At 41.7% G+C, this 27,240-nt stretch overlaps 1 protein-coding gene across 4 annotated transcripts in view; it reads right to left on the bottom strand.

Moving 5' to 3' along the window:
• Positions 1–27,240, bottom strand: part of Fmn1 (formin 1) — a 373,383-nt gene that overhangs the window by 113,140 nt on the left and 233,003 nt on the right. For all 4 annotated transcript variants that reach the window (XM_021193752.2, XM_021193753.2, XM_021193754.2 and 1 more), the window contains 5 exons: positions 20,164–20,225; positions 18,479–18,567; positions 9,470–9,599; positions 7,603–7,749; positions 6,411–6,470 (listed from right to left, as the gene is read on the bottom strand). In XM_021193752.2, the coding sequence (XP_021049411.1) occupies positions 6,411–6,470; positions 7,603–7,749; positions 9,470–9,599; positions 18,479–18,567; positions 20,164–20,225 (488 nt within the window). The remainder of the gene's footprint in view (positions 1–6,410; positions 6,471–7,602; positions 7,750–9,469; positions 9,600–18,478; positions 18,568–20,163; positions 20,226–27,240) is intronic.

The following is a 27,240-nucleotide window of genomic DNA, read 5'->3' as shown; positions in this document are numbered from 1 at the left end:
GGCTGTTTTCGCCTGAGTTGTTTAATGTTAGCTCTATCCTGCATATCTTAGACAGTCTTGACTTGTTTCTCTCTCTGCACACACTACTTTGCCAGCTGCCCTTCACATTCCATCTTTCCTAGTGCCATTAGGAGTAACTCCAAATGCCAAAACTGCTTTACAAGGCACTTTATGATCTGGCCCCTGTCTAGAGTACCAGCTTTAGATCTGCCTTCCCCTAACCTCAAGTGCTACTCCTGAGCCTTCCTGAAACAAGAGAACAAGCGAGTGAGTCTCTTACCTCTAGGCCTTTACGTACAAAGCTGTTCTTTTTCATCTCCCTAGAATTTCCTCATGGCTTCTTATTCATATCCATCTTTCAAGTCTTAACACAAACAGTATTTCCTCAAAGATTTCTAGGACCTCCCCAAACTTGGGTGTTTCTCTGTGTGATCCAAGAGTGTCTGATCCTATCACCATAGCACTTATTGCTATTAATTTAGAATGTTTAGCTTTAGATTGTATGCCTGATATGTCACTGGACTATGGTAAGGACTCTGCCTTATACTTGGTAAAGTATATAATATCTGACATATCAATAAATGGTTTTGGTTGGTAGGCACCACAGCAGACAGTTCATGAAATATTGTTCTGTGAAGTCAGCAAGTTTACCATAAGACACACACACACACACACACACAGGCGCGCGCGCGCGCGCGCGCGCGCGCCTGTGTGTGTGTGTGTGTGTGTGTATTTAGCTTTTGAGAATTTCATACATGTTCATACATGTATAAGGTGTATTTGCTCAAATCTACTCCCCATTCCTATGCTCCTTAACAATTTCCCCTTTTCCCTAAAACCTCTTTTCTCTTCCAACTTTTCATGTTTTCTTTTAAGAATACTGAGTCCAGGGCTGGTGAGACGGCTCAGAGGGTAAGAGTACTGACTGCTCTTCTGAAGGTCCTGAGTTCAAATCCCAGCAACCACATGGTGGCTCACAACCACCCATAATAAGATCTGACGCCCTCTTCTGGTGTGTCTGAAATCAGCTACAGTGTACTTATGTATAATAATAAATAAATCTTTAAAAAAAAAAAAAAGAATACTGAGTCCACTTAATACTGTCTTGTATGCAAAAGCATGTAGGATCATCTGCTAGAGCATGGATAGGTCCCCAGTGGCTTCAGCCCTGAAGAAGTGTCTTGTCAGTAAAGGGTGGTACTTTCTGAGCTCTTCCACCATCCACATTGGGATTTGGACTGTCTTGATCTTGAGCAAGTCTTCTGCGTGTAGTGTGATATGGAAGTTCTGCTTAGAGCTCACTACTCCACAGTACCAGATGTATAGTTTATTACTATGTTTTCCTATAGTTTCAGGAGTTGCCTGGACCCTTACCCTTTAAGTTAGCAATTCTCAACCTGTGGGTCACAATCCCTGTGAGGATTGAATGACCCTTTCACAGGGGTTGATTAAGACCATCAGAAAACAGATATTTAAGATTTATAACTATAGCAAAAGTACAGTTATGAAGTAGCATTATAAATAATTTTATGGCTGGGATCAGCACAACATGAAAAATTGTATTAAAGGGTCACAGCATTAGGAAGGTTGAGAACCACTACTCTAAGTCTTTCAGGTTCATTTGGATGTTTGGGGAAGGTGGCTCTCCATATTTTATCAGTACTTAATCAATCCATATTTCTCAATCTTCCTATACTTATTTTTATACTTTAAAAACAGCTGGAACATTGTGAATGTCAAGTCTGAATGCGAAGTGAAAAGCTATCTAAGGCGCTCCTGGAGACCCACACTGGAGGACTTTGTCTATACTACGTCCTAAGCTGTGTGCCTGACTCTACTATGGCTTGTTTTTCTTGTAAGGTGGAAAATGAGAAAATGCTGGTGATGAGTCAGCCTGGTAAGGAGTCTAGTCAAAGCATAGGGAGTTGACAAGGTGTCATTTCTGCATGGCTTCCTTCAGCCTACATGGACCTATACTTGGACCCAATGCCAGGCAGAAGGAGCAGGAAGCTGAAGGGACTCTCCTTTCCTCAGGCCACTGCTAATCATCACTGGCCACAAGGAAAAATAATCATCACTTCTTCTGCTCAAGGGAAAAGGAGCTTCATAAGTCACACAACTTCACACTGCCCTGGAGTACACTGTGTTCTACAGTGAACACTGGGAGGGCGCTGCACAAATGTGGATGGAGCTTAATCTACATCCGCAACTATTCTTATGAGATTTTGCTCCACTCAGGCAATTCCATTGCATCCTACACTCATCAACAATCATATACCATAGACTAATTTCAGCCTCTCTTTGGAGAACAAATAGATCACTGGATAGAGGCAAATCTGACCTTGGCCATCTGGAATTAAAAATGTCACCTGCCAGTATTCTTCAGGATAATTCTGCTCTGTAGGTGTCTGCTGTCAGAACCTGGAGTATGCTCAGGACATGCCTGCTGCTGCTAAGTTTCTTGAAGCTCAACATATCTCTCTCAATCCCGAAAAACCAAACAAAATAAAGCCACCTACTTCCTCACACCCAGTTCTTTACATCTGCCAATTTTGATGATGTTTACATTAACAATATGTGGCTAATGTTCATTGGACACCACCGAGGTAGACACCAGAAAGTCAACAGGGAATTCTACCTCTCAAAGGAACAATGTCAAGATCACTAGCAGCTTTACACTCTCCACAGAAAAAGCAAAAGCTTTTAAAGAATCTTCACCCAGGCTTCCAAACTGAGCGTTTCGAAGATTTCCTTTAAGGATCAGGATGTAAGAAAATGCTTATGGAAGAAGAGCAATGAAAGAGCAGCTGATGGTTGAGTTTATTGTAGTTTCCACATTTGCAAATGCACATTCATTGTGCATAGTAATTGAAGGTTAAAAAGAATCATAGCCCTAACATCACAAAATAATAATGAAATGCATTACTATATATCAGTCCAGGATTTGGGGGGACTTAGTGTTAAATTTACATATATATATGACTGGCTGGTTTTGTATGTCAACTTGACACAAGCTGGACTTATCACAGAGAAAGGAGCCTCCCTTGAAGATCCATGAGATCCAACTGTGAGGCATTTTCTCAAATAGTGATCAAGGGGGGAGGGCCCATTGTAGGTGGTGCCATCCCTGGTCTGGTAGTCCTGGGTTCTATTAGAAAGCAAGCTGAGCAAGCCAGTGGAAGCAAGCCAGTAAGTAACATCCCTCCATGGCCTCTGCATCAGCTCCTGCTTCCTGACCTGCTTGAGTTCCAGTCCTGACTTCCTTTGGTGGTGAACAGCAATGTGGAAGTATAAGCTGAATAACCCTTTCCTCTCCAACTTGCTTCTTGGTCATGATGTTTGTGCAGGAATAGAAACCCTGACTAAGACAACACACACACACACACACACACACACACACACACACACACATTTGAAACACATGCATATAATTTTTCCCTGGGTTTTTTGAGACAAGGATTCTCTGTATATACCTGATTGTCCTGCAACTCACTTTGTAGCCCAAACTGGCCTGGAACTCAGAGGTCCACCTGCCTCTGTCTCCCTGCTGGGATTAAAGGTGTGTGCTCTTCTTCATGCATGCATGCATGCATATAGTTTAGAAGCAGACAAAAATATTCTCCAAGGCTACTACACTGTGACTTAAATATTTTCAATAGCAGTATGCTATTCTATTCGATGATTCTAATCTGATTCCTTTGACTTCATTGTTATCCACTAAACCTCAGATCATTGCTATTACTAATTATCATAAGCAGAACAGTACTGTGAATCTTCAGTTATAAATCCCTAGAAAATGTATACATATTTCCAGATCTTTTGACACAGGGAGGCTGAAATCTTGTGAGCACATATATATCAACTAAGAAAAGGTGTCCCCTGTAAGACTGCCGGATCCTGTTGTTTTTAATTCCTTGACAAGCACCCATAATGTGATTTACATAGTACCTGTACCATTTTACAGTCTCAAAAACCATGGTCAAGGGTTCTAAAAAGTCCCTAACCTTGGCAACACTTTTTTTTTTTTTTTTTAAATTCTAGAGTGACTGTCCTAATGGATATGTTAGCACATCTCACCATGGTTCTGAGTACTAATTATTAATGCTGGACATTTTTGGTGCACATGTTGATCATTACTGTGGTCTTTATTTATATAAACTTATACCATTTCTTCATATGGCTCTGCACTTTCTGGAAAAGTCCATAATGTGTCATTGTGAACTTTTTCCCTAAAACCTCCAAATATGTTATTATCTGAAGGGAATATTAACAGGAAAAACAAAATTTATAACAACATGAGTCGGAAGGTAGAGGGATGGCCCCGTGATTAAGAGCATTTGCTGCTCTTGCAGAAGACCTGGATCTACCTGCCACTATCAACACGGCAGCTCACAACAGCCTGCAACTCTGGATCCAGTGGTCTGATGCTGGTGCCTTTTTCTGGCCTTTTTCTGGCTATATATATATATATATATATATATATATATATATATATATAAAATAAATAAATCTTAAAACAAAAGACTTGAGACAAAGATAGTTCCGGTTCAGGTGGACATCAGAGTCTCAGGTCTTGATTCACTTTAAGTGGGATCCATTTCTATTTGAATATAAACATTGTATTGGAGGCACACATAGAAGACTATGAGACGGTCTAGGGCAGCATTCCTCAAGCCATGGGTCGTGACCCCTTCGGGAGTAGAACAACACTCTTAACAGGGGTCACATATCACATATCCTGCATATCAGATATTTACATCGCAATTCATAACAGTAGCAAAACTAGAGTTAGAGAAGTAGCAGTGAAATCATGTTATGGTTGGGGGGTCAGCACAACATGAGGAACTGCATTAAAGGGCCACATTAGGAAGGTTGAGAACCGCTGGTCTAGAGGGAACTGCCTAGAGCCAGGGAGATCTAGAGATAGGAAATGAGGTGGGATGCACATGAATTCTCTGGAAGAGCAGCTTTAATGCCTCCATGAGCTGGAGTAAGCACAAAAGAAAAATGGAGTGACCCTGGAAACAACTTAGCTGGCAGGCAGCAAACGGTGACTGAGGTGTGTACCTCTCCATAGCTGGGTGACTAACAATCATTAAAACCTTGACAAGAAGAAGGGAGAAGTTAAGTGGGGTGCAACAAGCCTAGTTGCAGATGCACAGATTGAGCACAGATACATTCACCAGGCAGGGTGGGAGAAACTATTAAAGCACTCATGAACACTGTAGCTCGTCTGCTAGACAGAATTAGACCCTGGAACAAGGCGCTGGAATCTTGGTTTTACCTTGTTTCTGCCCAGGAGCTGTGCTCTGCTTTCAGAGCTAATAGATGGGAGTCTTTGCCACACTTCCTCTTGAGACTTTTGTCATTTTTGCCCCAATTGCTTAAAAAAAAACAAACAAACAACTACCAACAGCCCTTCGTTCTTCATAAAATGATAACTCTCCGTTCTTAGTTCAAAAAGAAGGAATAAAGGAGAAAATTGTGTTCAGGAATAGTCTCATGGAAGTGTTTAATTCTGATTTAAACATAGTCTAAGCAGAGAGAATGTTCTTGCTTTGTTTCATTCTAAATTTTGGAATCTCTAACTTGTTCCCAGATGCATTGTTGGTTGAATTTTTGTTTTGTTTGTTTGTTTGTTTGTTTGTTTGTTTGTTAGTTTGTTTTGGGGGGTTGATGTGGTTAATTCTAGCACACAGAGGCAGGCAGAGTGAGTTCAAGCACAGTCTGGTCTACATAGTGAGTTTTGGGACAGCCTCGGTTTTGTATAGTGAGACTTTGTCCCCCAAACAAACTAACCAATAAAAATAAGTAGGCTGGAGAGATAGCTCTGCAGTTATGAGAGTTCACTGCTCTTATAGAGCATCCCGGCTTGATTTCCAGCATCCATGTGGCAGCTCACAATTGCTGGAATTGCAGTTATAGGGGATCTGATACCTCTTCTGGCCTCTGCAGCCTCCTGCACATATGTGGCACACATAAACTCACACAGGCAAAACATGTATATGCATGGAAATATGAAAAAATAGATACATAAGTCATTTTTCTTAAAAAAAAAAAAAAAGAATGACAGTGTTTTCAAGGTTTCCTCAATGTTGTTCAGTAGCTAAGCAACTCCTGAATGGAACTAGAGTTCAGAAAAGTCCACAATCTTGTCATAGGGCCATGAGGGGGTCTTTCTGAAGCTTCCTTCTACTGTAGATTGAGATGCAGCAGCCTAGTGTCTTTCAGACACTTCCTCTTCTAAAACCCTGGGGTACCCTTCATCTTCACTGGGGGCTCTCAGATACAGTGTTGCACTGGAGGAAGAGCCATCCCTCCATATAGAGCCAGTATCAAATTTCTGAATGCTAGCAATACGTTAGAGGTGAACCCCCCCCACACACAGTTGTCCCAGTGTCATTTCCTACCTGATCATAGTATCGCAGGTAGTACTTCACAACATAGTCCACCAGATTCATCCCATTGTCCTAGGTTTTAAAGAGAAACTCAAATGACAGCTGTTCACAGACCACCCTGCACGCTTCCCAGATTAGACCCGAGATCCCAGTTCCCCGCACTTATAATTTATGAGGCTAAGTCATATTTCTGCTATAGACTGACCAGATTTTCCTTCCTTCTAGTTTAATCCATTTTTTAAAAAAAAAAATGCCAGCTATAAAAATAAATGACACTACATCATCTTTTGTGTGTGGGGGGGAAATAATAAAAGAAGACAGGTAATCCAGGAGACCTCTAAGACAATGTACAAACAAAAGCAAACAAATAAACAAGCAAACAAAAAATCCATTGCCCAATATTTCCTGGCATGCTGCCAAGACAGGAGGGGGTGGTAAATGCTGAAGGGAGCTACAGACTAGAAGAGAAAACCATCCTCCCTTCCAACTGCTCAGAAAATGTGTGCTCTTAATGGCGTGAAAAAACAATCAGGACCAGCTTAAAAGGGAAGCCAAGCTACTTTATGACCCTGGAAGGCCAGGGGGAGCCGGCCCTCCCACAAGGCAGCCTTTGTGTCCTGTTCACAGGGGTCTAATTCTAATTTGCCTGTGTATTTCCCTTCCCCGAACCCCCCCCCTTCCCCCAGATATGGGCTGGTTGTTTCTAAAAAGGTGGCTCTGCAGGGGTGTGGAGCCAAATGATAATCAGGCTCAGAGAGTTGACAGGAGACCCCAGCCCCAATTGTTGTAGGCAAAAGAATAATTCAAATACTAGGTTCAACAGCTTCTGCCACTCAAGAATGAGTAAATTACAAGCGGCCAATACTAAAACCAAACAAATTCTAGCCTCTGCAGGGTGACTGCTGCAGTATGCTGTTTTATCTCGTATTGCAGTAGTGGTTCAACACCTAATCACGTATGTTACAGCTAAAATAACAAATGGATTTTTATCGCTGAACATGAGGTCTGATCTGAAAAACCTACCATTTTTCAAGTCAAAAGAAAAGTGCCGAAGGGAAAAACAAAACTACATGCTTTCAGATAAACAATTACCACTGGAGGAAAGGTAAGAAAAATGGATCAGTCTGTAATATTTCATTTTAAATTTTAGGTTCAGAAGAAAAATAAGCATAGCACATAGACAGTAAGAAAAGTAAATAAATACCCGACTTTTGACGTCTTTGAGCTTGGGCAGAATTTCTAAACTATATCCATCTGCTTGCCCTCGCGTCCTGTTTCCTCCATTCATATAGTTTCCAAAAGCCAGAATGAGAGCTAAGATATCCTTCACACTCTTCATGTGCAACAAACCCTGCATTGGCAAACACCAGTGATTATGGTCTGAACTACAAACACAGGCATATTTGCTCCACAGCTAACCCTCATTAAAGTAACCAAATTCTGGCAAGTGGCTTGGTACTAGTTGTATTAACAGTTGGCAAATACAAGATACATTTCACTACAGCAGTATCTGGGGGGAGGGCGGTGTATGTCACAAACAGCCACAATCTCCTACTTGTGTACCAAAGTTATAAGCAGGGTAAGATCTGATAATGATGATGGCTGAACCTTTCTGTTTATTTTTCATTATAGGTAGTTTTAATCTTTAGGAAGTACTTATAGGTTAATAACAGACAATGTAGCTAATCTTTGATAACTTCTACAGTTGAAAGAGGTCAAATATCTTTTCAGGATACCTTTTGGGACTACAGACTTAAATACAAAAAGTATATTCAAAATTTGCAGTAACAAGAGTGAGTGTAGTCCTCAGAGATGAATTACGATAATGTACTTTAAGGTCAGAGGTATGTTCATTAAATTTTTTCAAAAATGTATCTTCTCTGGGAGTTTGCTTCATATTTATTAATTTTCACAATGTTACACTGAATTCTCTTTAGCTTCCTACCTTACTCATTTTTTTCTCTCTTCTTAGCTTTGCTTAAAGTATAAACTTCCAACAGAAATTCTTTTTACACAGTTAGCTAGCTTCTTTTAGTTACGTGTGTGTGTGTGTGTGTGTGTGTGTGTATGTGTGTGTGCGCGCGCGCTTGTGTGGGCATGTGCATGTGGGGTAGTTGTGGGTATGGTCAAACATGTGGAAGTCAGAGGACAACTTTCAGGAATTGGTTCTTTCCTTTCACTCCACAGATCCAACTCAGTTCATCACCTTTGGTGGCAGGTACCTTTATTTGCTGAGTTACATTGCCAGCCCAGCTTTATCTTCACTTATTTTAGGATATAATAATAATAATAATAATAATAATAATAATGATGCTCAGAACTAGGAAGGCTTCTTCTCTAGTCTCTCAGGGGTTATTAGTGTGTGTATCGTATCTTGTAAATGTTATTCTTCATTAAAACACTTCTTATTTGTTGGGGGGGGGACATGCTTCCTGATAAACAATGAAATATTACAGATTTGTGGGAAATACTTGACTCATGATCTTAAGAACATGGTGTTAGTTAAAGGCTGGGGGTTACAATTTAGCTTTACCAAGTACAGAGTGTGGTGGACACAGAAATGGATATACCACTCGCTCAGGATTACAGTTACTTCAAGCCTCCAGAATCTTTTCATTTTATGATGTTGAAGCTCATGTGCATGGGTTCCAAGTAGAATCTATTTGAACAGGAATCAAACTAAGCTGCTTTGCTTTTAGATTTTGGTGCCAGTACGTACATGGTGAGACATTGCCTTTCTTCTTCTTCTTCTTTTTCTTTTCTTTCTTTCTTTCTTTCTTTTTTTCTTTCTTTCTTTCTTTCTTTCTTTCTTTCTTTCTTTCTTTCTTTCTTTCTTTTCTTTCTTTCTTTTTTTTTTTTTAGAAGAAATCTGTAAAAAGCCTTACTTTTCCCCCTTTCCATCACTTCTTCAGACCATATATTTCCTCCCCTATCCTCCAGATACTTTGACAGGACAAACCCACTTAGACTAGCACACAATGTAAAGTAAAACACTAATGTTGGATCTCCCGCACATCCCATTTCATTTGCTACCAATAAGGGCAAACCAAATGTTTAAACAGCAGACATACCTTCGAGGCCCGTGTGACAATCTCTACTTTTCGATGTAAGGATGTGATACCCTCAGAAAATACAGCCCTGAAGATTATGCACTGGGCACGTTCGGCAAAATTGGGAATCTGGGCTAGCTCATGTAAAAATCTGTAAAAATAGAAACAAATCATTTTGCTTTACACAGAGTCATAAGAAAACTGTAAGAAAGAAAGCCAATACTGATCTGCCATGGGAAATCATAATTTTGGTTTTGCTTGGCCCATGGGAAGTGCTACTAGTAGGTGTGATATTGTTGGAGGATGTGTGTCACTCTGTAGGCAGGCTTCAAGAGCTCCTAATGCTTAGGCTTTACCCAGTGCAGAAGAGTCATTCTCCTTTTGTGTACCTTTGGATCAAGATTCAGAACATTCATTTCCTTCTGCAGCACCATTTCTGCTTAGAGTCTGCCAATGATGCTTCCTGTCATCACGATAATGGACTGAACCTCTGAAACTGTAAGCCAGCCCCAGTTAAATGTTTGTATTTATAAGAGTTGCTTTGGTCATGTCTTATTGCTTTGTTTGTTTGTTTGTTTGTTTGTTTATAAGAGCTGCTTTGGTTATATCTCTTCACAGCAATGAAACCTTAAGACAGAAGTTGGCACAAAAGACTGGGGTATTGCTATGATAGGCCCTATAGTATTTTTGTTTGGAGGAATGTGGGTTTGAGGACTTGGATTTAGGAAGCAGTGGGATGCTTTTAGCTGTCCATTCTAGTAGGAATATGAAAGACATTAGTACTGGGGGTGATTTGAACTGTATAGCCCTAACTCTAAGAGGTTTCAGAAGAGAGGAATTTTAGCATGTTGCTTGGAGACTGCTCTTATGATGTTTTGGCTAAGAATGTGGCTGCTTTTCTGGGGAGTCTGCCTCAGGCTAAGGTAAAGAGATGGCAGATTGGTTACATTAAGGAAGGTCTCAAAAAAGCCTAGTATAAACTCTGACTTGTGACATAGTTTTATGAAGAGAGTATTGATCAAGTATAGCGCACCGAGACAGGAAGAATACAAAATATATGGTTCAAATAATAAAGTGGCACCATGAAGTAGAACTGAGCTGAATCTTGTGTTCAAGGAGATAAACAGATGAAGGGAGTGTTGACCTTGGGGCAAGATCCCACACAGCTAAGCTTATGAACTGCAATCCAGAAATGGAGGGCACACCTATGATCCAGATCTTGCAGCTGGAAAACACAGGCTTTGATCCAGATCTTGAGGCACACTGGCCATGAAAAGCTTAGGTCCAGGCATGGTGGCATATGGCTTTAATCCCAAGAAACAGATAAGCAGATCTCTGAGTTCAGAACCAGCCTGGTACAGAGCAAGTTCCATAGAGAAAAGCTTAGGTCCAGGTGTGCTGGACTATGCCTTTAATCACAACATTCGGGAGACAGAGGCATACAGATTTCTGAATCACAAGGTCAGTCTACAGAGCAAGTTCTAGGACAGCGAAGCTTAGGCAGTGAAAGAGTTGTTAAACAAAAAGCTGGTGATGATGTAATAGAATGATGGAGCCATATTACAGACACAGCAAGTGGCAAAACTCAGCAACTTTGGCCATGTGGCTCTAGCTTTAGAGTCAAGAGTAGAGGAAATTACTGGGACAATTGATGCTGGTTAATTTGAGTGAATAAATTAGTGGTGGTTAAGAAGAGACCAGTATCACTGAAGTGAAATCTGGGAAGAGTTTTCTGAGAGCACAAAGAAGCTGTGTTCCAGAGACATCCAAGGCTGTACCTTGTACTGAAGCTGGACTTGGTAATATGTAAGAGTCATCTAGGTGGTACTGTTTTTAAAGGCATGAAGGGGTCATGAAGAGCAGTTGATGCTTGACACTGTGAGAGGACAGGAAAGGCCATTGGTGAAGGTGCAGCCTCAGTTGCAGTTGAAGGCCTAGGGCTATGGACCAAAGAAGCTGAGGCTTGGCATCATGAAGAGAGCCTATGAGAGGCTATTGGTGAAGCTTAGTTGTAGTAGAAGACCCCAAAGTATTGGAAATCCCAGTGCCATGGAACATCAAGAACAGCAACAGCAGTGGACTGGAGTCAAATAGAGCCTAGAGTACTTCTGAGGGCAGAGCTGGAGAAGTGATTCAAGCCCTTTGGAGGAGCCCTGAAGATCATGTGTGGATCCTAGACACTAGAACACAAAGCTGTAAAGTTGAGGACCCTTGGAGACCCCAAGTTACTAGAGATGCCAGAGTCATGGGATGACTGCTGAGGAAAGCTGCTAACAGGGAGTGGAACCAGCCCAAGAGAAGGACGTTTGTTGTGGTCAACAAAGATGAAAGGAGTTGAAGATCCAAAGAGTGTTTTGACATCAGACATGGAGATACAGTTTAGAGTTTGCCCAGCTGGCTTTTGTTTTTGCTTTGGCTTTTAGTCCAGTATTTCCTCACTAGGATGTTTTGGAGTGGTAATATATATCTTGTGATGCTTGAGGTATGTGATGTGATTTTTTTTATTTTTATTTTTATTTGTGCATGATTACAGTTAAGTGATTGTATGAATTTCAGAAGAGACTTTGAACTTGGGACTTTTAACATTGTTACAGACTATAGGACTTTTGAAGTTGGACTAAATATATTTTGCATTATTCTATGGCTAGGTATGGCTTCCATAGATTTGAACAAGGCTATAGGGGCCAGGTTGTAGATTATAGTAGCTTGAAGATTCTGGGCTCATGTGAAGTGCTACTAGTAGGTGTGGTCTTGTTGGAGGAAGTGTGTCATGGTGTAGGCAGGCGTCAAGAGTTCCTAATGCTCAGGCTCTACCCAGTGCAGAAGAGTCACTCTCCTTCTGCATGCCTTTGGATCAAGATGTAGAACTCTCAGTTCCTTCTCCAGCACCATGTCTTCCTGGACTCTGCCACGTTTCCTGCCATGATGATAATGGACTGAACCTCTGAAACTGTAAGCCAGCTCCAATTCAACGTTTGTATTTATAAGAGTTGCCTTGGTCATGGTATCTCTTCACAGCAATACAACCCAAGCTAAGACAAACCCCAAGAGTACAGGTCTCATTTCTGACAGTGGGGCCTCTGGTGAGTTCATATGATAGTGAGTAATGCAGATGAGCAGAAAGTTTATGCAAGTATCCTGAAAACATCACCCCTCTCCTGCTATCCAAAGAAGAGCCTAAACCCAAGTAAAAAAAAAAAAAAAACTGATCTTTGCTGCATCAGAAAATCACACAATCAACTCCTGTGTCATGCAGAATCTTCTAGAAGTATATCTACACAGACAGAGTCTTCATTGTCCAAAGTTTCTATAGTCAAGTGATAGTTTTCAAGTGAATTAGTATTATTTTTGCTCAATTACATAGCAGTCTATAATGTTCAATTTTTTTCCATATATTACTTTAACTTTATGTCAATTTATCCACAGAGGCACAGCTAAGAGATAGGTCAGTACTTAGAAGAAAGCAGAAACTCATAAAGTAGACAACCTAAAATATTTAAATAGTGTGCCAAATAGCTCTTAAGAGTCAGAAATGGTTACTGCTCTGCACACAGTAGCTCACTGTCTGAGTGACTGGGCACTGGTGTCCTTTGTAAAATGAAGCTGGAAGAGCTACATGCTTTTGAGGCCAACCACCAGAGGAAAGGATATAAACTAGTATGAGTTGAAACAGTTGGCTATTAACTCAGAGAGAGAATCCACTAATTGCCCTTAAACTTCATTTTGTAGTTGAAATGATTATTACCTGACATTTCTGAAAGTCTTGGTCAATTCACAATACCATCACTTTGAAATTTTGTATTCTCTCACCAAATACAGTTTTACAGATAAATAAGTTTGCTATTCTCTCTGTCAAATGAAAAAGGAGGAAAAGAAGCAGCAGCAGGAGGGTATGGAGCAGGCAGAACTGGAGGAGCAAAAGAAAAAGGGGGGAGGTCCAGCTTTCTTCCGCTATTGGCAAAATCATCTTTTGTAGTACATGATAGCCTCTAATTCACCATTCCCCTGTCTCAGTATCCTCAGTTGCAAGAACTATAAGGCTGTACCACCACCTTCGTCTACACTCCTTTCTGCCCTCAATTTTGTTTTCTTGCTCTACGTTCTCTTCCTTCTGCAGGTTTTTTGGGGGAGGTGATTTAGTATGCTTGTAGTTTTGTTTGAGACAAGTCTTACCTACAGCTTACTTATAGTTTAGGCTGCCTCAAAACTTCAATCCCCCCCTGTATCAGCTTCCCAAGTCCTCGGCTTATAGTTGCAAAATACCATGCCCTGGTAAAATTGGGGACTTAATACATTTTTGCAATTATCAGCTGTTTTTCTTATCTCCTCCAATCAGGTCCTAGACATCACTTTATAGCCCCAGACTTTTAAAATACCATGGAAATGAAGCACGGAGGGTTTGTAGTAGAACACTCTTCCTCCCTTATCTTCAGGCTCAGTACCTGCAGACACAATTATCATCGTACTCTATCTTATAGCATTGAATGAAATACAGAAGTACTGCACAGGGACAGGAAGAAAGTAATTTGCCTTCCTTTGTAAATGTTTCCCTCAGAAGTACAGTACAGCATTGACCAACTGAGTCATTTATCATGAATGACATCAGGGCTGTCACCAGTTTTCACAAATGGTGAGCTGTAAACATCTCTGGGGACCAGTAGTGTTTGGTGCTGTGATGAATTTTGAAAGGCTTTGCCCCTTTGGATGATAGAACTAGTTCAGAAAATGCTCTGAATTTCTTCCCTCCCAAAATGGATCATGTCATCTCTTCATACCCCCCACCCCCAAGTAGGACCTAGATCTCCGGACTAGGAGGATGCCATGCTTAAAAGGACTACACCAGTCAAGCAGCAATAGACAGCACATGTGAGCAAACAGAGCGATGCCTCAGTTCACTCACAAGGACATGGAGGAAAAGCAGGTAATGCTGGAGGAAAAAAAAACTCGTCCCTCAGAGGAGCCATAGGATGCATCCGTGGAAACAAACCTGGAGGCTACTCAACAAAGAAAAGGTTAAAACCCTGTTAGATCATGGTTTGCTCTGAGAGGGTTCTCATCTTCAAGCCCCAGGTCTCAAGGAGTTGGGAGGGAATGGCAGAGAGAGGGACTTGGCTGTTGTATAGAGTTTATCACTGCTAATGATGGTTAGCCATGGTTACCCAGTTCTTCCCGTATATGTGAAGCCTTTGCAGGTACACGATTAGGCCTGGGAACAGGATTTAGCTTAAACATGGCTCCTTTTGATACTGGAAAAATCAAACTCATGATTACTGAAGTGTGTGAGAGATGTGATCAGAAATGATAGGATCGGGGGAGCGATGTTGGCTGTGGTCACCGAGCACCCATGATGCTGTGCATGACATACCTGAGGACAAGCAAGGTGAGCAGGACAGGCTACATGATATATGGAAGGAAGCTTGTGAAAGTAAATGGAGCTGTGTGTTCTGAAATGCACTTTTTTTTTTTTCCTGAGCAAATGGAGGATTTTAGACGGAAAAGTAATTCTTTTTAAATTTTTGTTTCTCACAAATCACCATAGTAGTGGTTTGGCTATCTGGAAACATTAGCAGATTTCCGGCTGGGAGAACTGGGAGTCACTGCTGTGACCTTTCAAGGGGGCAGTACGAGGGTCTGTGGGGATGGATGAGAGGGATGTGGAGGCAGGAAGACCCTGAGTGGCTGATCCATCCCTCATGGTGCTGGAGGAGGCCAAGATGACTTGTGGGGTCTGGGCTTGGGAACATTTTAGAAATTTTAAATATATATATATATATATATATATATATATATATATATATATATATTAAAATTAGATAAGAAAACAGATGATATTATGCAACTTTTAGCACAAATGTAAGCAGGCAGAGGCTTTGAGGAAAGGCAACATATCTCTCATCTCATTTGTCTGGCAAAGTAGCAAAAGGAAAGCCCACTGCAAAGGCTACACAAACCCAGTGTCTGGTAAACGTCTGCCTCTTGCCCCATTGTGCTTTATGTTCTACCCATAAATGCTGGGATAATAAGACCCCCAGATACAGTCTATTGACTACTAGGCCTTCATATTTACACACATTCATGGATTAATTTCCCTTTGGGCTACTCTACAGTTACATTCCAGATTCTATAACAGAAAGGGTAGAGGGAACCGGAATGAGGGAGCTTCCCTTCCTCATTTTGTGTGGCTTATTTTCCCAGGAAGGACTACAGCTCAGCCTGTAACCACAAGAGAAGGCCCGTGGCTCATTCTGTATGGCTTTTACAGCCGAAATGGCAACTCAGCTGACAGGAATGGTGATGTTGTGTGATCTAGGCTTTGAAAAGAAACCAATCTGGTCTATCATCATTGTCCCAATAGTATGATCTATGGTGAGTGTTCCACAGGGGTCACAGCTACTTCACAATGTAGCTTGTACTCTAGGGAACAAATCAGTATAGCTAGCTATGGACCCCTGTCAATGAGCCTAAGATGGTGTGCAGTCTCCTCACTGCAGACCATACAGGGCCAGCACCTTTTGGCCTTGTCAGTCAACAGGCTTCATCAGGAGTGCCTCCGTCCCTCCTCACCAACATCTCAAAGGCAGGATATGAAGGGGTATCCCTGGAGGGAGTGGCTCTCAGACAGCCAAGTCCCAGGCAGATGACACCTCTGTGAGAAATGGCTTTCTAAATCTGGCACTGGGGTGTAAGAGAGTTGATGAGGTGAGTGATGAGCCCAGCCGCTCAGAGCTGTGATTTATAGGACTGGGCACTGCAGGGCTCTTAAGAAACTGAAATGCTAAACTCCATGATTCATATTTTCCAGTATGTAAAACATGCTTATAGTCCACTCACTGGGAGTTAGTGGCAAATAAATCGTCAGAGAGCCAGACTCTGGCACAGTCCAGACAAAAGCTGCCTTCAGAGTGGTGGAGAGCAAAGGTGAAGTGTGCGTGGGTCTGGAGACCTCTACCTCTCTCCATGCTAGTCCCCTGATCCCAGTCTGCCACATGACAGGTATCTTTGCCTTCAGTAATAGCTGTGACTGTTCATGGCATCAGCACAATGGCCCTCCAAACTTTCAAAATGCTTATCTAGCTAGACCATCACTGTGGGGGGAAAAAGAATAATAAGTGGTACACTAATTAGTTACCACTATTATTCTATGTCCTGGCAATTAGTGCTGAGAAACGATGTTGGGAGGTTGTACCACAAAAGGCAGAGGAATGCCTCTCTTGGAGACACACAATGTTCATTTCACATCAGTAGTTCATTGTACCAGACCCGCTCGGCTTCTGGAAGGTTTTACTGAGTGGGTTGAGTGTGGATCAATTAGAGCTCACAAACTCAACCTGCCTTTTGTATTTGTGTGACTCATGGTTTTCACACTTTAAATGGCTGTTAAAAAAAAAAAGTGTAGAGTATTTTTGTCATGTGGAATTCAAATCTTATTAAAATTCAAATTCTAAATAAAATTTATTGGGGAATAATAAAGCTGTGCCCCTTTGCTTATATATTATTATCTGTAGTTGATTTTGAACCATAATGGTCCAGTGACGGACTTGAGGAACCATGCCTGATCCTTTGACCCACAAAGTAGAAAATAGTATCTGGTCTTTTACAAGGAAAACTTGTCCAGTCCAGGCTTACCATTTCATCCCACCATCTGGCATAACCAACCCTACCTAAATGCTTGCTATGTCCTATCATCTCCAGACACCACCAGGGACCATGTCAGTGTCTTCGTATCTCATTATTAGTCAACTTCTCCTTTGAGGATTAGTGATGTAACAGGAGTGAGTTCACAGTAAGTAAATATGGCTCTGGATGAGCGGTACCAGCTGGGGTGGAGGCTGGTGATGCTGATGGCTAAGGGCAGTGAGACAAAAGTGCAGTGGAATCCCATCGGAATCGATCTATACATAGTCTTAGGCTGTGAGGACCAGCTTTAAGGGACAAGGGTCTGGACTTTAGTTCCATGTGAGAAGATACCAACACAAGGTTTATAAGCTTTAAACGAGGCTTGACAGTGTTGGGAAAACTAAGGATCTCTAACGAACTACCTCACCAGACAATCATATATATATATATATATATATATATATATATATATATATATATATATATATATATATATTTTCTTCTGGGTCTGGATGTCCATGAAAACTGAGGCATCGGAGAGGTCACAAACATTAGGCATAGAGTATAAGACAGCACCTTGCAGCACCTTGGGTGCCTGTAGGGGTAGCATGTTAACATTCTATTTTCTGTTCCCTCTTTGCTTTCTGTAGTCACCTCTCTCCTGGTGTAGAAGGCTTGAAAGAAACACAAAGCACTCAAAATTGCATCAGGCACAAGAGCTCCAAACCAGAGGCACATTTGCACTTTTAGTCCCTAAATGTCTTGCTGGGCACTCCCAGGAACTCATCTATGGCTTGTAGACCTCAAGAGCCTAGCAAACAAGTTACTAAGGTATGCAGCAGAGGTCTGAGTTCTCAGTGTATGGGAGATGATACGGTAAATCGGAACTAGCCACCCTAGAGAATATATGGAAAGAGTGGGCCATGGAGATTGGGGATGAGAAAGAACTAACCTAATCAGCAGGAGTGGAGAAGGTTGTGGGAAACCTGCCACAACTCAGTGCTACATTTACTGACCATGACATTTAAGAAAAGCAGTTGAAATTCAGTGACGCTGATATCTTTTTAATGCATCAGCAAAACTTGAGGCAGAGCAGTAATGCCTTCTTTCCTTCCTCAGTTGCCCTTTTAGCTAAAATGTTTAGTCTAGGAGGAATTAAGTTGCTAGAACAAGAGAGGGGAGGGGTGTAGGGTGAGAGAGAGAGCAGGGGGAGAAACAGGCTGCACCGGGCAGCCCGGATCTCAGCAGCCTTACTGGCAGCCGACTCATCCTGCTGGATGCAATAGAGCTCAGGATGACGCTGTTGTAATTCAGCTCTCTACGCCTGTTAGACTTGATGTTCATAGCCTGGAGGCAGAAAGGAGCTGGGAGCTCTCCTTTCAGACTAACCAAAAGTATTTCAAGTGTGCTTACTGTTCAGGTTTGTCCAGCAGTTTCAAGTCTTCTTCTTTGGATGTCTCATAGTACTTTCTTATTTTAGTCAGTTCATCCTCCTGGGCTCGCTGCATCGACAGGAGAAACAACATACACATACAGTCACAAAGTCAAGAGGATCAGCCTGAAACCACAGGAATCCAGATGTGATCCCATCCCCTCCCATCCCCTTGGCCTCACCCCAGGTATAAGAAACTCTACAGGTTGGACCCAGAAAATCCTTCCAGGTCAAGTTGGGCATTCACCAGCTAGAGCAAATGGTCATAACAGCTACGTTTGAATCTCCTCTAGACAGCTGTGAGTCAAGCTGTCCTAATTTTCCTTTTCCCAGAACAGTAGTCCTAGCTTGCACCTCCCTGTCTGATACAAGCTTCATACATTACTATATGTAGCCGCCACCTTTCTTTTTCCTGAATTTCATTAAGTGTACATTGTTTACATCGGTTGTTTAGACATTCAGTCACATTCTTCATGATTTACCCAACATTTCCAGTTGTGTACAGACTGCGTCTGCTGCGTGTTAACAAGCACTGGCCTTGTGCATAGTCTTGCCCCCAGGGTAACAACAGAAAGCATCGGGAGGCACCATGATTTTGATAGAGTTCTTTGTTATCAATGACTATGTTCCTAGTCATATAATTCCCCAAGGCTTGCTCTGTGCTACTGGTAGTGAGTTTCTGACTTGGAATCCTCATACAGCCCTATAGATACTCAGCAGTGTACCAGTAACTCCCAATGCTCTGATACTTGGGAGCCTTTAGGTTGACTTGTGAGTACTATACTGATAAAAACAGGTTAAAAAAAAATAAAAGCCCCCATCCAGTACTAAGTAATTTCTTACAAACATGAAGATTACAAAAATAGGAAAGGAATAGCTGGACTGTATTAGACTATTAAAAATTAAGGTCCCAGGAGACATAAGTATTTAACTGAGTCATCTTGTGAGCTGAGTGACCATAGCATGCATGTCACCAGACCCCTGTTATCTAAGGATTTCTGTGGCTTAGAGGATCCAGTTCCATCTATGTATCTATATCCTGAGAGTCAGTGAACCAGAACAGTTGACAATCATGGGAATTCTGACTCTCCATACACAGATCAAAATCTTGATCAATACAAAAAAATCAAGTAGAGTCCCACTATATTCTACATTGTACGAACAAAACAGGATAGGTTGTTTAAGCAACTAGTCCAGCCAGTACCACTGAGTGGGCAATGATACAACTGGGCCTCAAACTTAGGACTATCTGATTTTAAAGCTAGAGCACACAGTTGACATCCAAGGCTGCCTCCTGCATTTAATGTCATCAGCTCATCTGGCAGGAGAGCAATCATCCAAGTTTCTATTCAGATCCCTATTCCTCAGAGCAAGATGCTGGAGGGTGCCAGCATCAGCATCAGATAAGAGCCTTGTTTTTATGCACTCTGTCAGCAAGTACTAGGACCGGACCACATCGGTGGTCTCTGCCTGGAACCAGTCTGCCTTGCTGGGGTCAGAAGATCTACCAGGACAGACACTACAGTAGGAGTTAACATGCAAATCTACTTCTTGGTGTCCGAGGCCCCTCCGCGAAGAGGCTCAAATCCTACCAAAGAACGGGAAAGGCTCCATGACATGGGGGGTAGAAGGAAAAGCCTCCAGCCTGTATGCTGTTCACACTCACATTTTCATATAAGGCTGCTAAGGTCTCCAGGTCAACCACAGAGTCATCCACAGTAAATATGGCTGTCAAAAAGAAATAGGAACAAGGGATAAAGGCTTTGACTTGATTCCAACACCAGGGTTCACCCCAGGCCCGGCTTCCCCCCAACATAACCCTGAACTTCTTATACAGGCTCTGCCTGACAGTCTGGGTTCCCCTTCCTCTCATACCAGAGGTGGCGGGTGTTCATTTGAAAACAAATCCCTAGCGATCCCTATGGCTGGCCCCGAGCCTTGGCCCTGCCTTATTCAATTCTTCAGGCTTTGCATCCTTTCTGCAGTTTAATTTAGGCTCCACAGGAGAAGTGTTTGTGCTTTTAAACTAAGTCAGTTTGGAGGCTTGAAGCACAATGTTAAATCTTTCTTCCCGGCTGGCAATTGAAGAGATTTAGCACTTAATGTAGAAGAATTGACTCTTGCCCATTACCAGGAAGGGAAAGAGAAGGGGAAAAAAAAAAAAAAGACAATGTTGGCAAATTAAATGAATTCAGGCATGTGATTTCAAGCACTTTTCTGTGGCTACCACAAACATCTTGTTTGGATTAAAAAAAAAAAAAAAAAAAAAAAAAAAAAAAGATAATCATTTCATCAACAGCAAATTAAGATCATAGAAACCTCCCATGAGCCAGTACCAAGGTAAGTTTTTATTCCCATGTTTTTGTTAGGATTCTGCCTTTCGGTCTGTCATTTTTGCTGTGAGCTATACACTTATGATTTCATCTGTGGAGGCTCCTTCCCAGATACATTCGGATACACATGCAACAGATTTTTAAAGCCTTAATGGAAGTGGCTATCAAAGTGTTTGAAATTAGCCGGGCCCACATCTTTAAATAATTATTCAAAACTAATAAGGTTTGTCCTCTCAGCCGTACCACCCTTCTCTGGCTTTACATTGTGAAATTAACCAGCATGCTAGTAAATTTTCTCTGTGGCAGACTAATTAATTTTATTAAACCAGCCAGTGATACTTAGAAAGCCTTAAACTTCTGCTCTGGAGCTCCCCTGTTCCTTCCATTACACCACGTTTCCCTGGAGTATGCAAAGATCAAGGCAAAGGGCAGGTTGCTTCTGAATTTGTATTGTTTGTTTGTTTGCTTTGTTTTGTTTTGTCTTTTGTTTTTTTCCTTCTCTCTGTCATTTAGAATCTTAGGAACACATTAAAATTTTTTTATAAAATTAGTTAGCTGAGGTTAAGAGTATGTCCCTTCATAGAACACCAGGAAAAATATTGAAAACTCCTTCGAAGGCCATTTTTTTTTTCTCTAACTTGCAAGCTCATCCACAAGCTATTTCTAGACTTGTGGATGGGGACTGGGGAAGATTCAGAGCCTACTGACAAGGTTCTGCAAAGGGACAAAATTGCACTTCCAGAAAAGCCAGGGTGACCACCCAACCCCCACCCCCACCCCAATGAGGAAAGAATGAGAGAACTTAGCCTCTCAGGTCTTGTGCATTGTTGGTGATAATACAGATGCACTAATTGGTCCAATGGGTGATACATTTCTCAATGGCTGTTGTTTTTAAACACAAATAAACAAACAAACAAAGCCAGGAACAATGTTTCTTTTGTGTGAACCCCAATATTCTGTTTTTAAAAAATAACTGATATAAATGAATACGAAAAGACACAAATAGAAAGGAAGTTTTTAAAGGGAACCCTGGGGGCTGTATCTGGGCTCAGAGGAAATAAATCAAATGGTCTCTGTCACCAAGAAAGAGAAGGACCTGAGGTCTTCCACAGTCTTCCACACTGAGTAAGTGCTTGGCTTTAAGCAGTCAGTCACATGGCTGATTTTAAAGAGACACAAGGTTTGCTGGTTTGTACTACTGTGTACCAGGCAGCAAGAAGAAAATATGAAGGAAAGATGGGCCTAGAAACGGGCTGAGCTCTGGAGAAAGTTAGTCACCCACTCATTCTCCCAGACACCAAATAATCACTTGTTGAGAGTGCCTTAAAATTAGCTTTCTGGAGATTGCTTTTCAAGGCCATGGATATCTAAGACAAAGCTGTTGGTGACACTTCAAGTATCTGATGTCATGATGTTAATGTCTCAGACTGAGGGACTGCAGGGCTTCAGGTAGCAATGAGCTCTAAGGGAAGTAGCCTGGGCTAGGGCTATAGGTTAGCAATAGAGCAGTTGCCTAGTGTGCACAGTTTCCTGGGTTTGATCCTTAGCACCCAAAAGGACAGGAAGACAACAACAACAAAGTCCAAAGCAGGGAAAGATGTACAACGGGGAATCACGTGATCAAGAAGGGCTCCTTAAGGGAGGTGACAGTTAAGATCTTAAAAAAAAAAAAAAAAAGGTTCATTTTGTCAATATCTTGGCAGAAAAACATTTCAGGGAGAGATAACTTCAAAAGCAAGATTCTTTTGTGGGGGAGGTGGGTTCTGAAGAACAAAATGACTCCCATGAACAGAGCGAACCTTATTCATTTCGAGAGCCAAGTAATAGGTTGCTGGGACCTGAGGTTATCTATAAAACAGACCTGATATTCCTTACTCCTTACTGAAAAATAATATTGAGTAAAATAAGTAATATATACACTATATGTGTGTATTTATATATATAAATATGGTTGCCACAGCACATAAAGTATAATAAACTCATGACAGAACCTAAGGATGGCCTATGATGAGTATGACTTCAAATACATAAGCTTGCATATAAATGCCTTATCTCATAAAGCTTCTAAGAGGTGGAGAAGACTGGAATTACCAGGAATTCATCCTGTAATTCCAATTTCTAATAACTCTTAAGAGTTTCAGATAGTCTTTCCTACGAGACTCTCTTGGTCCTTCCTATAAGAATCAAACAAAGGTATAACTCAGGAAGCCTTATCAACATGGCAAGTACAGGCTCAGATATCTCTAAGTTAGGAGGATTATCATCTGAAATAACTTAAAGAAAATGCAATGCATCAAGACCTATTGATACAGGTAACCTAATGCTGACCTCTAAGTCCAATCCTTCCATAAGCCATCCTTCATCATACCACTAGAGGCAGATAACTGACTAGCTGTTTAAGTAATGAGGGGATGAGTTAATCAGTGGGTCAGCTCATTAACTAGCTGTTGGTTTGTCTCTTTCCAGTGCTGGAGACTGAACCTAGGGCCTAGCACATGCTAAGCAAATGGTCTATCATGGAGCTATCACCCCAACAGGTTTTGTTTAATACATGTTTCAAGATTACTGGGAGTTTACAATACCTCAGTTGCCTCTCTTTCAAGTATTAGATGAGATTCAATTCCTCATCCTGGTTTTAAAACTCATTCTGTCCTCCATGCACTCTGGTAGTATCATCTCTGACCTCCTCCTCCACGTAGCCTGGGTGCAACTCCCCATCATACCCTAGTTCCTTCTCTTTCCTCACCTACCAATGCCCAGGACTCAGAGGTTCCCTGCTCCAGAAAGACAGCTTTTGAATTTCAGGACAGAGTCCTCAGTCTGCCACAGTACCTCATCATATTTTCAATGGAGTGCAATGTAAGAATGTGCCTTATGTGAATTACACAACAGTTTCTCTCCTCCACTAGATCGGTTGAGTCCTGGAGCCAGAGATGGTTCCTCAGGCACCCTGACCACTCTTCCTGGAATGAAATAGCTACAAAACAGTGGTGTGTGTGTGTGTGTGTGTGTGTGTGTGTGTGTGTGTGTGTGTGTNTGTGTGTGTGTGTGAGAGAGAGAGAGAGAGACAGACAGAGAGAGACAGAGAGACAGAGAGACAGAGACAGAAACAGAGACAGAGACACAGAGAGAGAGAGTGAGAGAGAGAGAGACAGAGACAGAGAGAGAGACAGAAACAGAGACAGAAACACACACACACACAGAGAGAGAGAGTGAGTGAGAGAGAGAGAGAGAGAGAGAGAGAGAGATGGGGGAGGGGAAGAGGGGACATGATGCAGGGCTCCTAAAGACTTAATCTTCTTGCTCAATATAAGGAAAGTTTCCTGTAAAGGAGAACTTTGGGTCTTGAAAACAAAAACAAAAATAAATAAATAAGAAATAACAAAACAAAAAACAAAACAAAAAATCCACACTGGGGCGCTGAGGTAAAGAAGGGCAGGCTTTGAACAACTCGGCATATTATATTTGAATTCGGTTTGCTTTACTTCTCTTTGATCATCTCTTTCCATAAATCTAGATTTGTTCAACTGGGCTACAGAACCATGCTGTTTACTTACTGTCTCACAACAGAGAAGACGCAGTCCTGAAAGATGGACATAACTACATTTAATAAACAATTTCCCTTATTAAAGAATGCTGTTCCCACCACTCTACCTTCACAAACATTTTAAGAAGAAATGTCCCTTTAGGAGGAAAGTGACAGTTAAAGTTAACTGGTATGTTGCTTAAGGCAGGTGCCTAAACTATCTATTTGGTAATCATCATTAAATAAGCCAAACTGTTCTCGGGCAAAGACAATTTCTAGATTTACAATAAGTGCCAGGGAACATAAATTGGAAAAAATGTGAAAACTGGAAGTGTGGGAGACAGTGAAGGGAGGTGGTGAGGACAGGCTTACAGAATGTTCTGGAAAGTATACTGACTTGAAAATAATTAGGCAAAGAGACCAAGGTGATGGGTGTGCAGGTGGCTGAGGCTTGTAGAATTTAGAGTCACATGAAAGGATTTCACAAGAGCTTTTCACCAAGTGCACTTGATAAGCGTTGGAGCTGCTGGGCAGTTCTGTGCTGAGGTGTGCACCACACCGAGGCTTCAACAAATCCAGATCAAGGGAGAAGCCCCACCCCACCCCACCCTCACAGAAGCACAGAGAACAGATCTTTCTTCCTTGGTCCATGGAGGAGTGGAGCAGAGGAAAGAGAATGCTAAAGGAGAAATAAACAAAACAAAAGGAGGTCAGCTTGGTCCTTTTGACATGTTTCCAGTAAATCCCATCATGTCAACCAGATATGGATCCAAAGATTAAAATCCAAAGACAGAGGGAGCAGTTTCAAGAGATCTGGTTAATCCTGGAATCTTCGGGAGATTAAAAATTTTTTCCCTTCCTATAGCAAGTTCATGGAAGGTTTAGGCTGAGCCACAGGATGAAAATGTAAAATTCCCAGGTCTCTGGGAGATCTGTCATACTTGGACATAATTCAGTTTCCTATTCACCAAATGGAGTCTAGGTGTGTGTGTGGGGGGGGGAGTGGCAGGATCCATATGTCTGAAATGCCTTAGAATATGGACATAAATAAACAACCTCATCAAATCAGTCCTGCAAGTGTTTGTATTCAACTTAGAAACCATTACATAAACCTATTTAATTAGTTAACTGCTGACCACAGTCTTTGATTAAACCGTTTGTGGAGTTTCCTAAGATCAGATTCGTTCCTCCGTTTTATTCTAGAAAATATGCATTCTTGACTGAAGATGTGGGTCAATGGTAATGGGCTAGTGCACAGAAGGCCATGGGGTCAATTGTCAGCACAATAAAACAGCAAGCAAAAAAACACATCTCTCTCTCTTTTTTCTCTCTGTCACTCTCCTGTCCCTCACGCATAGATGTCCATCTCTCATTTTATAAACCAAATCAGCCAATGACTGCTCAAACGTCTCTCTAGCAAGCCACAAAACTTTCCTACAGTAATTTCAGCTTTGGTCCCATCTGCAAAGGGCTCATTATTGCAACACGCCTGCAGACGGTGTCAGAAAGGTGAAGTGTCAAATCCACAAAGGGGAGACCCGGGCCGTTCTTGGCTACTGCAATATCAATCATTGCTGGTGGGTTTTACTTTTATCTCCCTCCCTCCTTAGTTGTTCCCGCCTCACACTGTCAGTTCAGTTCAAATATTTCACCTACACCTCACAATATGTCAAAAGGAAGGAGACACACGCTGTGAAAAGCCGGGAATTTTATTGGGTTCCTTTACCTTTAAAAATCTGTTACTTGGTCAAGTCTGGTTTCTGGGCTTCTTTTTTTCGCAGGGAAATTGAGGCAAACATTTTTATGTGATCCTCTGGTGCCTGCTCTGTACTCCAAGGATTATATACACAAGGATCATTAGAGTACTGTTTCACCCATTAGGATATAATAACCGTCAGCAGGGACAAAAAGCAGACTGGTATCACAAATTCAAACTAACAGGCGCACATAAAAAGTATGCGATTGCTTGAGGCACATGTGAAGGTCAGGGTCTTACACAAATGGCAACCCCCTCACTGGTTCTCCTGTCACGGAAGCAAGAAGAACCTACAGGAGTTCTTCCATCCCTTCCGCTCTTCCCCACGCTGAACAGAACTCTGTTGCTGAGTGGACCATGTCCAAATAAATAGAGTGCTTGCTATTTGGAGATATGTAACTAGAAAACCAAGTAAAACACAAAGAGGGACTTGTCACAAGTATTTGTTCCTTGGTTTTCTTTTGGTGGTGCTGGAATTGAGCCCAGAACCTTGCTCATGCTTAGAACTGCTCTACCGTTGAGATACATTCCCAGCTTCGGAGATATTCACTTTACCTGAAGGATCATCTCCAGGCAAGAGTCTTTGTTATAGACTAGCCAAAGGAAGTCTGGTTATCCAAAGTATGGATGCCACTAACAAATGGATTTGCACGGGCTCACCAGGCTCCCACTGCTGCGGTTTTTAGGGTAACTGTTATGTGGCCCAGTTTATGCCTTTGTACAGAGTGACGTGTAACCAGCACACAGGACTTAGGTCTTTTATCATCCGGGAACCACAGACTGCTACCATCAGTGGACTCTGTTAGTGAATCCTGTTTTACTGGCGATGCTAACTGCTAAGCAGCAGATCTAAAACTAAACTGTTTTCCTCAAACTACTCGATTTCATTTTAAGGGGTCAACAACAGGCACTGGTTAGTAAAAGAGAAAAGAGCAAGAAAAGTTAATTAGAAGAATCTGGATTTTAAAAACTCTGCCCCTCCCAAGAAATTGCAAACAAACAAACAAAAGAAACAAAAGAAACAAACCTTTACCCTCCCAGGCTCAATCAAGCTGAAAGGAATGGTGGGATTCATGGGAGGGCAATGGTGGAGTCTGAATGCTGATGAGAGAGAGAGTGGGAGAGAGA

The sequence above is a fragment of the Mus pahari genome, chromosome 3 (assembly GCF_900095145.1).
Source record: "Mus pahari chromosome 3, PAHARI_EIJ_v1.1, whole genome shotgun sequence".
Taxonomy (NCBI): domain Eukaryota; kingdom Metazoa; phylum Chordata; class Mammalia; order Rodentia; family Muridae; genus Mus; species Mus pahari.
This window is presented reverse-complemented; position numbering and strand designations above follow the sequence as displayed.